We start from the raw sequence: 15,369 nt of genomic DNA, 5'->3' as shown, positions 1-15,369 counted from the left end.
TGCCGTTTTCTAAGCGTTTCGGTCTTGGCATTGTTTGGGACATTGCACGTCAGGGCAATAGGACCAGCCCATTCATATCAGCTGATTATTCTCCCTCGATGGAATGCTGTTTCCATCGCCAAAGCCAAAGCTAGTGACGAATAGTAATGTTGGGCACATGAGAATGGATTATTTGGAAACGACAACATCAATAACTTGAGACTGCAGTCAAATTCCAGAATTTCAAATGTTTATTTAGCTTTATTTCCGAAATGTCAATTCTAGTCGCGGGCCGCTAAATATGACCCCGCGGTCCGCGTGTTAGCGACATCTGGTATTCTCGGTGTGGATCGGGAGTACTACGGCAACAATATCCTCAGCAAAGCCCCGTGGTTTGATATTGTAAGGCTTTTCGAGGGAACAAAATCTAATTCTTACTTCACTTCACAAGAAATCACCGCACACGACCCATTTCTACCTCAATTACTGATCTACAGGTTCATAATACACGCAAAACACGGAGCATGAGCAGCGGAGGAATTGAAGACAGGATAAATCCCATTCCAGGGAAAAGATTCCCTTCCTTGCGAAGACATGTCATTATGATAATCGGGGTCGACAAACGAGCGAGGCACTTAAACAAAATTATTTTCCAAGCAACGTACACTATACGTTCAAAGAATGCATCGTAAAACATGTTTCGTCCTTTAATGATGAAGGAGTAGTTATACAGCACGGCGTTAGGTGATAAACAACATAGATGGTCACACTTGTCAGTAACGAGGTACACTTTCTAAATTTTCGGAGTATTCAAGAAGTATTTGCTATCTTGTACTACTTACTCGATAGGGTTATGTTACTTCCACTTCAACTTCAAATTTTTTGACAAAAGTACTTACTTTTAAGATTTGTAATTTGTAAAGTAGAAAGTAGTTTTAGGATTAGCTTGCGGAGCTGTTTCGAGAGAAATTGTCATGAACACTGCGTGTACAAAATAGCCTGTGTATTGCCGTGACTGCATTATTATGGGCAATTACACTTATTTTCTGTATCATTAGTTGTATTGCATTTGTCGCGAAGATCCATCTTGTAATTTCAAAAGTAGCCACCTTGTATTACGTGCTATAGTGTGCGAATCGTCGAACAATCCGCTTTTACGTATTAAATTGAGTACATCTCATGCCTTCATTTTGTCCTTCCATGTGAAGTAGTCTTGACATATCTTGGGAAACGATACTTGTACTTGTAACGGGGTAAAAATTTACGGCGTTCCGCGGTACTAGACCAACGCTTACTACTACGACCAGCTCTGATAAAAAGCAACGAATGTGGAGGGAAATGAAACCAACTAAGACGCGGACTGCAAGTGAATTAAGGAGAGTGAAGTAAACAACTCCTAGGACCTCGGCGTAAGTTTACGTAAGGCGCCACAAAGATACCGCAATAACCCGCAAGCAGCGGCCGACCACACGTGCGGTCGGGATCTCAGACTATATACTCCTACAAACAATTTGGAGCTTTCAGAGGAGGAAAAACGGAATAATGCATGACAGCGACTTGACATTCGACTCGCACCACATCGAATTCTTTTTCCGGTGATGCGCCGCACGTCATTCAGTACAAACCACAGCAGCGTTACTTGAATTATTCAGTATCCGTTTTGAGTGCATTATTTCACAAAAGGGCGACAAAACAGCGTGAAAGAAACAGTGACAGCCGTGATCGAGTGCAATACTCATTTACTTGCGGCCGACAGCTCCAAACAAGTTTGACTGAAATGATCTCGACGTCTAATGGTGTCCAGAATGATGGAATTTACGATGTATCAAAATCGGTAAGATGGCCAATAGAGGCAGAGGGAGCACCGGTTATTACAGTGGTTTTCAACTGCGGTTCGGGTCAAATTCTCAGTCGGTCCGCTAAATATATTTAAGTTTGATAACACAATTGCAAAATCCATGAATCGGAAAGCTTTTCCATTAATTAGTGAAGTAAAACATCATATCAGGAACTGATATAGAATTTTGGATCGTAATTTGCAGCGTTGTGAGTGTTGTGCGATAGTGTGGAGTTCACTGTCTGGTTACAAGTACAACATCAAGTACGGTACCAAACTGTTTGAAAGTAACCTACAACTAGTTTAATGCCGCAGTTATGTGTGAAATCTCGGAAGACTTCTGAATAAAATTTAATGAAATTCAATGGTCAAATTTACCGGCATTTTACATAATAACAGAGTCTAGCCAACAGCAAAGTCACTATATCAACCACTCATCAGATCCTTCATACGGGAGATTAACCGCAATGCAGAGCGTATTTCACAGACGCGAAAACAACGCGAATGTAATGCGTTGAAGAACGTTGAGACCATATTCCTGTTGTCATGATATAGACGAAGTCAGGACGAAAATTTGGACACTATGGGGGTGAAAAGTGAAAACGGAGATTACGTCACAGAATCGAGTCTCATTCAGCAATGTCTAAATCCTATTTTTCATTGCAACCTTCAAGCTGTACGATATTTCACACTCACCATATTCTGCACACCAACGCACTGACTTTTCACATCGCTGATTAAGTTGTTAGGCGCGTAAGCAGCTAAGCACATGAGCAAAAGTAAGCAATTTCAAACACTGACATAAGCTTTTTAATCCAAAATACTTCGATTGAGCATTGGGCAAAACACAGCATCACAAAACTCCCCCTGATGGCCCATTCTCACAGTGAAGCGGCCTGCGCTAGATTATACATTATAAGCCATAAGTTACATAGTGATATGATTTCAATTTAGTCGATAGTTGAGTTTAATTGAGTGCACATTAAAAGCTATTAGCTGTCATTTGTATTGAGAAATCGTCACATCGGTCATCAGAGCGGATTAGCTCACGCAGACACGGCTACGGGTTTAATAAATATGTGATTTGGTAATGTGAGTAATATAACCAGTAAAATCCAATTCTGTTATGACGGTTTACCTGCTTCTCAAAACCAAACAAAATATTCTGCTAAGCATATAATAATGACCACTAATGTTTTTTTTGCATCGGTATAAGAGAAAAATTTCTGGCTGTTATAGATTCGGATCGACCAGTTTTCCTGCGTAAACTTTTTCTCGCTCTGGTAACGAGAATCGACAGATAAGCTTAAGTCATATTAGCAAGCAATCCGACTTAGATCCGATCAGCTGTTCTGCTATCCAGCCAGCTAAGTTATTACAGTAATGTAAACACATCGAGGTATGTACCACTATATCCTCGCATAATGGTGGACACGACAGATTCAATACAGGTTACTAGCCGTGCTTCGATAACAGAAAGGCGATAACGATTTGCGGATGCTATATCAGCCAGCTGGAAAGCATTCCAAGCACCCTTGAAAAACCACGAGCGGCTCACATGAATCGCTCCTTGTCGTGAAGAGTATAGGGCAAGCGATCTCAGATATGCGTATTGATCAGACGTCGCCAGGTTGGAATTTGAACTTCTGGACTAACCTAATAGTATTATCGAAAGGTCAATGGCACTTTACCGGACTATTTTCATCCTGACCACGCCTCTGAATCGTAGGCTATATGATTTTCAATCATCGAACAAATATTTCAAGGAATCCGGTGGAAGAAAATGGTAGGAGTTTAAAAACAAATACAAATGTACTCTAAACCAGTGGTTCTCAAACTTTTTTTAGACATGCCCCCCCCCCTTTATCGTAGTGAAAAATTCCGCACCTCCGTATCGTCATATCACAAAATGCAACCAGAATGCTTGCGATCCCAACGGATAGTTTGATGGCATAGATGACATAGAAATTAGGACTAGGTAGAAGTAATAAAGTATTAAGTATTAATAAAGTGCGCACAGGCCGACGACAGCGTTTGATCCTACCGCCACTATTTCATCCCAACGATCACCTGTCTCTCTTAGTCTATGTTGAAGAATTCTAATTCTTCGACGTGATAATGAAAAATTTATACGCCATAACGAAAAAGGCACCAAAAGAATTTGCTTACCGTGATTCCTATGCTCTCGCCGTATTTTCTCAAGTCTTCGCTGGCATGACGGGTGTAATCACTCTCGCTGGAAATGATCGCTAGTGTGCTCCAACTCATTTTTCGCAACAGATCTACGATTGCGCGCAACTGTAAGATATCGGATAGTCAACGACTGCTTTTCTGTCCAGCTCGCTCTGGAATAATATAAATATTCGCACATATATTTTCATTCGAACCGGTAACAGTGCTCACCGCGCTGGGCCCATGTTTTTGCTTATGTGTGCTCCATGCTCACTATTTATTAAGCTGCTCTTTTTCAGTGGAATTGACCGGCGGACTCGATTTTCATCCAAAGGGCAATGGGCGCAGGTCGAGCCAGAAAGTATTTCCAAAGGTAAAATTCCTTTTAAGCCAATTTTTAGACTTCGCGAAATAAGTTCTGTCATAAGCGATTTTGTTACCCAAGCGACTTTGAATACACATGCCCCCCTTAGTTGAAGAGACCAAGAAAAACAAAGTAGGCTACATGTTTGATTCATGGAATCCGCCAAGTCATGTCGACTATACTTCCCCGCCTTTTCGGAAATCTAGCAGTTCTACCAAGGTGATTACCAGAACCGCAGACACTGGGGCAAGACCTGTCATGATAAAGATCGGCGTTTCGAAAATGTCGCACCCTGAAAGGTCTTATCGACCCACTGTCCCATTCATGCGGAATGCCTACGAGTGAAGCTCGAAGGGACATTGTGCGCGACCAGAATTGGTGTGGGGCGTAACCAGAAGGTAGGGTTACCATATTTAGGACATCTGAAAGAGAACACTTTTTCAAAATTTTCAGACTTGCAATACCGAAGTAAAATCCCCCCAAAATGGTAAAATTTTTGCACTTCGTTGTCGGTTGACTAAAAAAAAAGTCAACATTCCGGCTCAGCTCCCGAAATATAGCCGCCAGAGCGTTACTTCAGTGCTGATTTGCTGTATCTCAGTCGCATTTTGCCCTATATTTTTAACCAAAATTCTCAAAAAAGAGGACGTTTGGGCGTTGTCCGAGGACACTTTCAAAAATGTCTGAAAAGAAGACAAATCCTCTTAAAAGAGGACGTATGATAGCCCTAGTTTAGGGTCTCTTGTCAACCACTGTCAACACACTGCAGTCGCCCTACTTGATAATTGGGATAAATCTGTGCGACTACAACTACAGTAGGCTTACCATATTTTGGAATCAGGAAAAGAGGACACTTTTTTCAAAATTTTCCAACTTAGAATACCGGAGGAAAATTCTGAAAAAATGGTAAATTTTTTCCACTTCGTGGTCGGTTGACTAATAAAAAAGGTCAACTCCTCCAGAAATGCGGCGTTTCTTTCGCACTTTACGTTGGAAAAAAGGGGTCGTCACTCTCGTTCGAAACACGAAATTACTATTTGGCGTCATTTATGTCCATTTTCTCTCGAATCTAGTTAACATTGTTGGTTTATTATTTTTATCTGAACAAGTCACACACAATGTACAATGCGATAAGACACAATGCGATGTCATGAACAGATAGGAGGATGTCGAACGACACGCATCAGTAGCGATCCTTTACTCTAACATCCACCTCGGCCTAGAGTGCCCGATGTCACAGTTCTTTTCGATGTTGATCTTCTTTGAAGCCGGGACCCTTTCTACTAGTTCTTTCCATTCCTTGTGAGTGCTTTCTTTCGTCGGGTCTTTTACTGAGCTTTTTTGTCGCCGTAAGAACGGCAACGGCCGGTGAAGAGGAGACCAGATAAACCTCCGACAGGAATCGAACCCGGTCCGTCTGCTTGGTGGGCGCTTATCGTAACCATTACACTATCTCCTCTTAGCTCTAAAAGCTGTAAAGAAGGACGAATTGCCAAAAAGGAGGACATTTAGGCGTCATCGGAGGACATTTTCAAAAACCTGAAAAAGGAGGACAAATCCTCCTAAAGGAGGACGTATGGTAACTATAAACTACAAGGATGAGGATAAAAATTCTAAATATGCAAAGTAGGTTGGAAGGACAGGAAGTCAAAGAATCTCTAGTGACATCGAGTGATAACTTTGGAATTGTATTGAGCAACGCGAAGAAGAGTTTATTTGCTAACAAATAGTTTGATCGGTTCAATTATAGCATAGCAATTTACAACGCTACGTTGTAAATTGGTATGATTATAGAATGTAAACATTTTTTACATTCTATAGGTTCAATAGGCCGTCTAGTTGCGATACAACACTAAGTTTAGCAAGTTGTCAAAACAGTCGGTCCTTCACAAAACTGCCTTGTAGCTATAAAGAAACACGCTAAAATGAAACACGGTTTCCGAACGAGATATGTCCAGTAAATCCCATATAATGGATAAAACATTAAAATATTAAGCGATGTGTCTGTACGTATGATGGATAAGAACATGTGAAAATCGTCTTGAAACGCAAGCTAAATAACAATTCAACAGAAGCCGAATTCTGTATTACTGGTCGATATGGACCGTCAATCAATCAATCAATCATCAATAATCAATTTTCATCGTTTCAAAACATCACGAGACTGTGATACAATGAAAAGATAGGAAGGCGTCGAAACGACTTGGAGTAGCCTTTAAGATCAGACACCCACCTTAGCCTAGGCGAAGTAAATAAGAGGCATGCACACTGAATGAAAAGTAATGCAGAGAATATAAGACGCAAGCGACAAAATGAGGTGGCATGTGGCGGAGGGCGAGGTCGATGTTAGATCGTGGTCCGGTAATCCTGAAGACTGGCTAGTATTTCAATGGACATACTCGATACTTCTGTAATAATATTCCTATTAAATGAGCCTCGCGTAGTAGGTATGTGACACCGACCTGTTTGAAAAAGAGTACGTAGAAACAAGAAAAACAAATATCCTCACTTAAAATTTGTATGTGTGGGGTCAGTGGGGTCACCCAGACAGTGAAGGCTGTGTTGTGGTGATCGCGAACTATGATGTAATCATTAAAAGTAACTGAACCGTGTTATTTCCTCTTTCTGTGACTTCGCGATTTACATGTACAATACTGGTGTCGTTCCGTCCGATATATTAGGAGATATGATTATTTGTTGATTGTATTGTACAATTTACCCTAATCTTGTAGCGTAGACTCCATGATTTGGTGAACAGAACAAGTGCATCTAGCAAGTGCGTTTTCGAGGAGAGATGTGAGCCTAATAGGAGGGTATTCATGTGTTTTAGAAGTTTTACCAGTACTCCCATTTTAGTTGCTATATTTGTAGGGAAAGACAGACATTTATTGTTTTGTCAAACATAAAATTTGACTGGAGGTGGCGATATAACCTGTAAAAGCGAAGGTGGGCGGGAGACTCATTGATTGACTTCACCAAGTAGTTTTGACTTCTTCGTTTATTCACTGTATTCAGTATTGTAATTCTTGTAGGCTACATTGAATCGACAAGAATGGTATCAAAATTATACTGATTTCAAGCTGTTGAATACTGATTCAGTGCTGATGTGGTAACTTGATCGAGCTGGGTGCTGCTCTGTCTATAAATATAGACAATATTGTGACCATCTTCCATCTACTCTCTGAAAGTTCATACCGTATATATCTAAATCAGGTGCGGGCAACTTCTGCAGTCGGCGGGCCGGATACCTGAATCGATACATTAAACGCGTATTTATCCACCTAGGATTAATCGTATTTAATGTAAGCGATCAGTTTGAAGCATAGAGACCAAAGCAGTATTCAATGAATACCGCTATGAATTTGTTAACGTAATGTACTTTAATAGCTGTTGAAGTCAATGAGACATCTGTGATCAATCAAAGTTGTCAAAACGTTCTTTGAACTCTGGCTGCATGTAGGACACAAAGAAAACAAAGAACTAAAGATTAATTAACAATCCCTATTATCTGTGTCAGCAAAAATAAAGAATAGGCTAGTCAGTCGCTGTAATTTGACGTAGCAGGCAATCAAGTAGTGGAGAATCGCGGCAGACTGGCCATATTATCATGTAAAACCGAAAACTGTCGTTAAGACACTTGAAATCCTTTTGTGGGTCATATGTTGCTCGCCTCTGATAGACTGCATTGCAAGCGAACCAGGGTCTTGATTTTTTTTTCAAATTTACCGAAATATCAATTCATTAGGCTTGAGTTCATGTGTAAATGCCAGTTATGCAAGCGTTCTCGTGTTGATGACGATACACGTAAGATCCACTCTCGCACGATATACATACACACACGCACGCAAAAGAAGAACTGAAATTGGACATGGTAAGCAAGTAGCCGGGGATTACGGGAGTCTGTGGCCGCGGGCCAAAATTTTATGTACGACCGTGCGAAACCTGTTCCGCGGGCCGCTCAAAATCGCGTCGCGGGCAGTATGTTGCCTGTCCCTGCTCCAAATGATATTATGACAGTCCACATACACTTGACACCACTTAATTATAGCATTGTATTATGAATAGTAGATTCTCAGGACTATACATTAATGCAATGTATCCTGTCTTGTCCATGAATGATAACTGCTGTAGTGATACAAATATTTCATTTCATTCAATATGCTCGAGTATAATTATAGTGTAATAACAATGCAATAATCTTTAATGAAAATAATGTTGAATGAATTGTACCGGTATGTAAATCTAAAGCAGTGGTTCTTAACCTTTTTTCCTCCAGCGCCCCCTTTCAAAAATTATCGTGCTCCGGCGCCCCCCACTTCATATTGTAAGGACCGTAATAAAGACAATGGGTCAGAGGGAGGGCCGTAACAGCACTTCGTCAGCCCCTCTAAACAAATGATAATCTTGGTCTCCCATAGCGTGATAAACCAAACTCGTGTGGGCTTCGCCCCCAAGAACCCCGCCGCATGATTTCGGTGGTCAGCAAAGTTTATGTGGCCTGGTCGCCCAGGAGCCAAAATTTTCTATAATGCATGAATGAATGAAATAGGTTGTAATTGCATAATGCATATATATGTCACTATAAACTTTTTATCCTCTCAGCCCACGTAATCCAATTTACCAGTAGCGCTGAGTGAGCTGTTGTACTGGAAAATGAAGGCCATGTAATTAATAATTGAACATATTCGGGCGTGCCCGTTGGTACAATTAAATCGTTACATGCTAGTTTGTCACCTCTTGTCCGCTATATAGTCAAAATATATTGAAACGCATAAACGTATTAAACTAAAGTTAGCACACGATTCAAAATTGGTATTTCGTCACTTGCAAATAATTTTTGTGATGGATGTTATTTGTCCTGTGGGGTGCAGATTGCGACGGCATGATAATTCGGCACGAGCGATTTAATCACATATGGACAATTAGACTTATATACATCGAAGTTTACACTCAACATACGGGCAATCCTCTTCGGCTAAGGTTTTCTCGCTGACGATCTTTTTGACAAACGTCTCGGAGTCCCATATTCACCGGAACTTCATGTCTTCGCGAATCGTGGCGTGGTAATGGCCGACGCCGAAATGCCTATTTCTATGTTCTATAATTATGCGTATTCTTCTGTGGGGAAGTCGTCATAACATGTTTAATTTATGTTCATTCACCAACAAAATTTAGGGCACCCTTCGAGCTAACGGATCGTGGGTTTGGGTAGCAGCAGTTTCGGTCTTGGTAAAAGGTCAAAGTTCAGTTGGTCTTTTTGGGACTTTGGTATTGGAAATATTTCGCGCTTTAATCGCGCTCGAGGACCATTCGACTATAATAAACCATATAATAATATGTAATAATTGGTATATTCAGGGTCTAATCAAGGTTGTTAAAACAACAATCGGGTACGGTTTCATATACCCTGTGGTTCGGATTTTGCAAGTCAACTGAGAATGGGATGCATCTATCTGCTCACACTGAATTTAGTACTGTACCCAGTTATTAATTTTAACATGAATGTATTCCATACAAAGCAACTCATATTATATAACGTTCTTGTGAGGTTGTGAACCACAAAACGAGATAATATCATCCTATTCTGACGATTTAATTTTGCAGCTCTCAAATACAGGTATATTTAGTGATTCATTTCGTGCACAAAGCTTCAAAACTTATGTTATGTACAAGGGGCTCTCACTCTCAATCAAAAGTGATATACAGGGCCTCCTTCGATTTTCACACGCTGTGCGCTGAGGAATATAATAGGCTACCTAATTCGAAACATTTTGTTGAAAATAACCCTGGCAAGCGTGACGGCAGTGTTTTAAATAACGGGAAATTTACGATCTAAAAGTACGCGCAATTTGTTTTATATGAATTATAATAACCCAGTAAATTTATGAAAACATATGTAGCAAACATCGACTCGTAGTGCGACCAAAAATGTCGGGATTTGACATGTTTTCTGTGATGTTAATTTGTTCTGAATACTCCTTGAGGATATGTCCTACTAGCTACTACCACATCATCTACTGTGAAGCCAATTTTCTTCAACGCCCCCCTGAGCCCAGCGCCCCCCATATCGCCCCCTGAGCATTTCCGCCCCCTTCAAAATCGCCAGCGCCCCTTGGGGGGTGATGGTGGGAAGGTTAAGAACCACTGATCTAAAGTATAGGAGGCATGTGTGACTTATTTATATCAATATCGATTCTTCTTTCTGCCCACAACGACTGCTTAGTGATTGTAATCTGCACCTCTCACAATGTTTCGCTCATAGCTGTAGACTATTGTTGTTGCGTTCACTGAACAGGAGTCATCATTTTCGTACTTAACCAGGAACACTAACTACTCTCATGATTGTTTAGAAAATAGAACTTAGGTAATTAGGATTTCCAGTATACTAAATGGCGCTGAAGAGAATTAATAAGGAATTGAAAGATTTTACAAAAGATCCTCCCAGTCTATGCAGTGCAGGACCCGTGAGAGATGATTTATTCCACTGGAATGCCTTTCTTCATGGACCACCTGAGAGCCCTTATCAGAATGGACTATTCCAGCTCGATATTCATTTTCCGACAGATTATCCGTTCAAACCGCCAAAGGTAGCTTTCATCACCCGTATCTACCATCCCAATATAAACAGCAATGGAAGTATATGTCTGGACATTTTAAGAACGCAATGGTCCCCGGCATTAACTATATCAAAAGTACTGCTGTCTATATCTTCTATGCTATGTGATCCAAATCCAGATGACCCATTGGTGCCCGAAATTGCGCGATTGTACAAGACAGATCGCCAGAAGTACAACCAGCATGCCAAGGAGTGGACAAGAAAATATGCTGCTTCTGAATCTTGATCGTTAGAGACTATGCCTATCTATAATCTGTTTGTTGCAAGCAGCTTTATGTGAATTGATCTGCGTTGTTTCACTTTGTAATATTTGTTGTCAGACTTTTCTTGCTGCTTCACTACTCGCTTAGTAGCTGCTGACAACTACAGCAGAATGATAAAGATGGATTTTCGTAGCAGTGCGGTGAAAATGCAGCTAGGTGATATGTGCTGTATATTTGCTAACTAGTCTTGATCATATTATCTTTATACGGGATTTGATTTTGACACATTGATTTTAATGAATATCAACTGAAGTCTTTGCCTTGGCTTCGTTTTGAATGTATATTAGTTGCCACGTATGACGTATGTGTATCATAATTTGTTCAGTTTTGTCATCCAAGTGACCATAAATATTCTTTCCATTATCCGGGTATTTTTGGACTGGTTTTGAGATGGGGCTTTCGCTTTCCAGGGCTTTCACATTGAGGTATCGGGAATTAATTTTGATGAATTTCGCTTGAATTACCGTATAGGATGATATCTATCTATCCAACCAATGTGTACTGCATATACGGTTATTTGTCGAAATCCGCCTGTTGCACTTTAACTCTTGTTCATAATACCATGATATAGATCGAAATAAGATGAATGCCGGTTACTTCTGATGTATAACTTAATCTGCAACGATGGCGATGCAAGAAGTTGAAATATTTGATCCTGAAGTACACCATTCCGTAGTGAGGAAAATACCTAACAAAAGCACAAGGACCAAAGCAAAAGCATCTCTACCAGATATACTTTACCTGAAGGAGGCATATGGTAAAATAGCAGTTTTTACAAATGGACTTTTACCAAAGGCAACGCAATTTGGTCCACTCGAAGCACCACTTGCGACGAAAAAGCAGATAAATAAACAGAGCTTCCTGATGAAGCTTAACACTAAGAAATGTCGTCAACTCAAAACCCCATCACCCTCCCGCCATTACGTTTACTATGACACAACAGATGAGCATCAATGTAATTGGATGATGTTCGTTCAACCAGCTAGCTTACTTCATGAACAAAATCTGTGTGCACATCAAAATGAGGATTTGGTTTACTTCACGACAACTAAAGAAATTCAGCCGCACGAGGAATTGAAGGTGTGGTATTCTCCTACTTACGCCAAGTTCATGGGCTGTGGCATTCTTTCAACCACACAAGATAATGTCACGGCGCCAAAATCTAACCATGGTAGACAAAATCCAGAAAGGATTGGTAATCCATCTCGGAGCATGCAAGCATATCCAAATTCTGTAGTGTTGGAGAGAGACGTATGGTCAATTCCACCTAAGAAACGAGGTTGGAAAAGGACCAAAAGAATTGATGCAGATTCTCAGTCTGCTTTACCCGTCAACTCATCTGTATGCTGTGCCCCGGACGCTACGGAAAGCAGGACGTGTAAAATATGTAATAAGGTTTTCAAAAATCGTGGAAAATTACGAATTCATTCTGTGATACACTCTACAGCAAGAGATTTCTTATGCCACCATTGTGGCGCGACATTCAAGCGCAAGGACAAGTTGCGGGACCATGAGAAACGAGTGCACGAATCAAAGCCGTTACGTCCCACCAAGCCTCCGCCAAATTGGGAAAAGTTCGAATACAAGTGTGAGGAATGCGAATTAGGATTTCGCAGGAGAGGTATGCTAATTAGCCATATTATGAAAAGACATCCTGGTAAAGATATGAGTACGGTCAAACAGCTGAGTCGACCCTTGTTAAAGGTGATGCGAAAGTTCCAGTGTCCATATTGCAAAAAGGCGTACAAATCCACAACTAAAAGAAAGCTGCATGTAATGAAACATCACCCTGAAAAACCTCTGCCATTGGGCTTACAGCGCAAGAATAGTAATAACATATTGTTGCAAGATGCTACTATCATCGCAGAAACGTCGATCCCTACAAATCCCTTCAAATGTCCTTATTGTACGATGGAATACTCCATGAAACATAAAATGGACAAACACATAAGGGAGAAACATTCTGAATATTATCAAGGTGATGTCGCCAGGAAAACTAGACAGAGAAGGTATTCGTCTGGGATTGTCGAAGAAAACACAAATTCAACATTGCTTCAGGATGGCAATACATCTCAACAAAATGCTGTAGCAAGCGAAACCAATCACCATGATAATGCCATCACTACCTCTCATCTATATCAATCGACAGCGAGTAATCAGTATTCAGGGATTGTTTCTTCTACAAATGACTTGCAGCCTAATGTACAGGGTTGCAGCGTTTCTGGTATATCAAACTTGAATATGAGCGTATCAGTTCCCCAGTGTATGCAAAAAGCGATGCATGATGATGTTCGGCATGATCGAAGTAGCGAAGACATCATATTTGACGGACTCATTCAAGACACCTTGCCTATACAAGCCGGCTTTGATGTCACCAGAGCATTGGAGACAGATGCCAATAGGTCATCTCATAATAGCCTGTTTATCAATGACGGCACTGTAGTGCCACCTATTCGTGATCATATACCTGACTCTGATTTCCTGAATCAAAATATCCGTGCATTGGATAATGATCACACAACTGGTGCATCACTGCAACAACCGCAACATTACAATGATGGGCGTAGAACTGAAACTAGGTATCACTGTGGTAGAAAAAGAATTCTTCGTTACTATGAAGATCACCAAAATCAATCAACACAATCTCAGATCAACGCCGAACTGCAATACTCTCAAGCAGGAAATCTGTCACGCAATAGCGGACTACACAATATGGCACCTGACGGTGTAGCATGGGTGCCGTGCAATCAAACTGCAGTTGGTATTACCAAATCAGGGGCCACAAACGATGCCAGAATGTATATACCATGTAGCAATGATCATACGCCGCATTGTGGACTTAGGCCCACTGCTTCCCTTGATAATATTATAGTAAACACTGATCAGAGGGTTAATAATATTCACACCGATTGGAATGATAATGATGTCAATGAATTGATGAATGAAAGAAATTTTTTGTTTGATTCCGAAACAGAGGTGGTCAAGGTGGTCACGGATGTTTCTGATGTAGTAGAAGTATTATAAAAGTCTATTTTAGTACATTTGCGCTTGTTAGCACCAAATCAGACTGACATGGGGGCTCAAATGTACACAAATTGTTGTGCGACCTTTTGCGGCTCAAGTAATCTCTTGAAGGGTGTGTGGCCGGCGAAATGTATTTGTGTTTTTTAGCTCAGCTCATGAATATGTTTGATGAGCAATTTCCCTAAAGCCATTCAAGAATTTTATGTATCAGTCTGATATCAAATTTTATTCGTCTGTCCCGTTATCAAGTTTCAACAATCAGATGACAGGCCTCACTAGAAAGCCTGTGTGCGACATACCGTCTCGCCACGTTATTTTCATTTGGCTCGCTTACGAAAAAGGTCACATACCTCGATATGCTGTTTTCTATAAATTGCCAACAGCCCTTGTCATGTTACCAAGTCAGACATTCACCTTGATACAGACGATAGACAGCTATTGCTAGTGAGAGATGAAATTCGGAAATAATTTGGCAGGGTGAACACAAACCCATTGCTGTATAAGGTATTGCCTGTTGCCATCTCTCTCAGCGAGCACTGTCAATCAATAATTTTACGGTAAAGTGATATATTTTACTTCTCAAAAAAGAACGCACACTGTAATAAGGACTCTATGAGAACACCAAGTCACTTGGAAGCGACTGTACGGTGTTCGAAGCAAAATGTTGTCTTTTTTAAAAGCATTTTGTATTGTAAACATGTTCATTTACAAAATGATTTATTGTGATTCGAATGAATTATGTCGTCTACCAATAGCTCAGCCTGAGGTGAGATATACTTTATTGCTTGATAGTAAATCTGTATGGTGTTCACATGATCGACCGCGGGTAGATGACCTATTCATTCTTAGCAATGTTGAGGTTTTTTACTTGATGGTGAATCTGTAGTGTTTGCGTGCTCGACCACGGTTATAGACTTATAATTAAGTTTTTTTTATCAATTTCAGTATGAAGACACATTTACCCTACTTACTTACTTTACCTACTCTTATGCATACACAAACTGCACATGCACAATTGTACATCTATTTTACGTACAATATAATATATATATAAAAAGCACCCTCGTGTAGGCTGTGCATGTGCAATGTACATTGTGCAAGCAAGTAATGGTTA

General features: G+C 40.5%; 3 protein-coding genes across 5 annotated transcripts in view; 1 reads left to right on the top strand and 2 right to left on the bottom strand.

The window, feature by feature from the left end:
• The window catches only part of LOC145446552 (alpha-1,3-mannosyl-glycoprotein 4-beta-N-acetylglucosaminyltransferase A-like), a 257,727-nt gene that overhangs the window by 19,332 nt on the left and 223,026 nt on the right, over positions 1-15,369 (bottom strand). The window lies entirely within an intron of this gene.
• Positions 1-15,369, bottom strand: part of LOC145446523 (glutamate receptor 2-like) — an 85,238-nt gene that overhangs the window by 69,144 nt on the left and 725 nt on the right. For all 3 annotated transcript variants that reach the window (XM_080324852.1, XM_080324853.1, XM_080324854.1), the window contains exon 2: positions 3,986-4,114. In XM_080324852.1, the coding sequence (XP_080180978.1) occupies positions 3,986-4,114 (129 nt within the window). The remainder of the gene's footprint in view (positions 1-3,985; positions 4,115-15,369) is intronic.
• Positions 11,700-14,969, top strand: LOC145446527 (uncharacterized). The gene has a single exon (XM_080324862.1). It carries the CDS (start codon positions 11,856-11,858, stop codon positions 14,253-14,255), a length of 2,400 nt encoding a protein of 799 aa, XP_080180988.1. The 5' UTR covers positions 11,700-11,855; the 3' UTR covers positions 14,256-14,969.

Source organism: Botryllus schlosseri, chromosome 9 (assembly GCF_051294905.1).
Source record: "Botryllus schlosseri isolate E-star chromosome 9, Bs_hap1, whole genome shotgun sequence".
Taxonomy (NCBI): domain Eukaryota; kingdom Metazoa; phylum Chordata; class Ascidiacea; order Stolidobranchia; family Styelidae; genus Botryllus; species Botryllus schlosseri.
Note: the sequence above shows the minus strand (reverse complement) of the source record. Positions and strands in the feature narration are given on the sequence as shown.

Excerpts from the sequence above, each read along its gene's own strand:
- LOC145446527 (XM_080324862.1), top strand. The coding sequence starts at position 11,856 with ATGGCGATGCAAGAAGTTGAAATATTTGATCCTGAAGTACACCATTCC.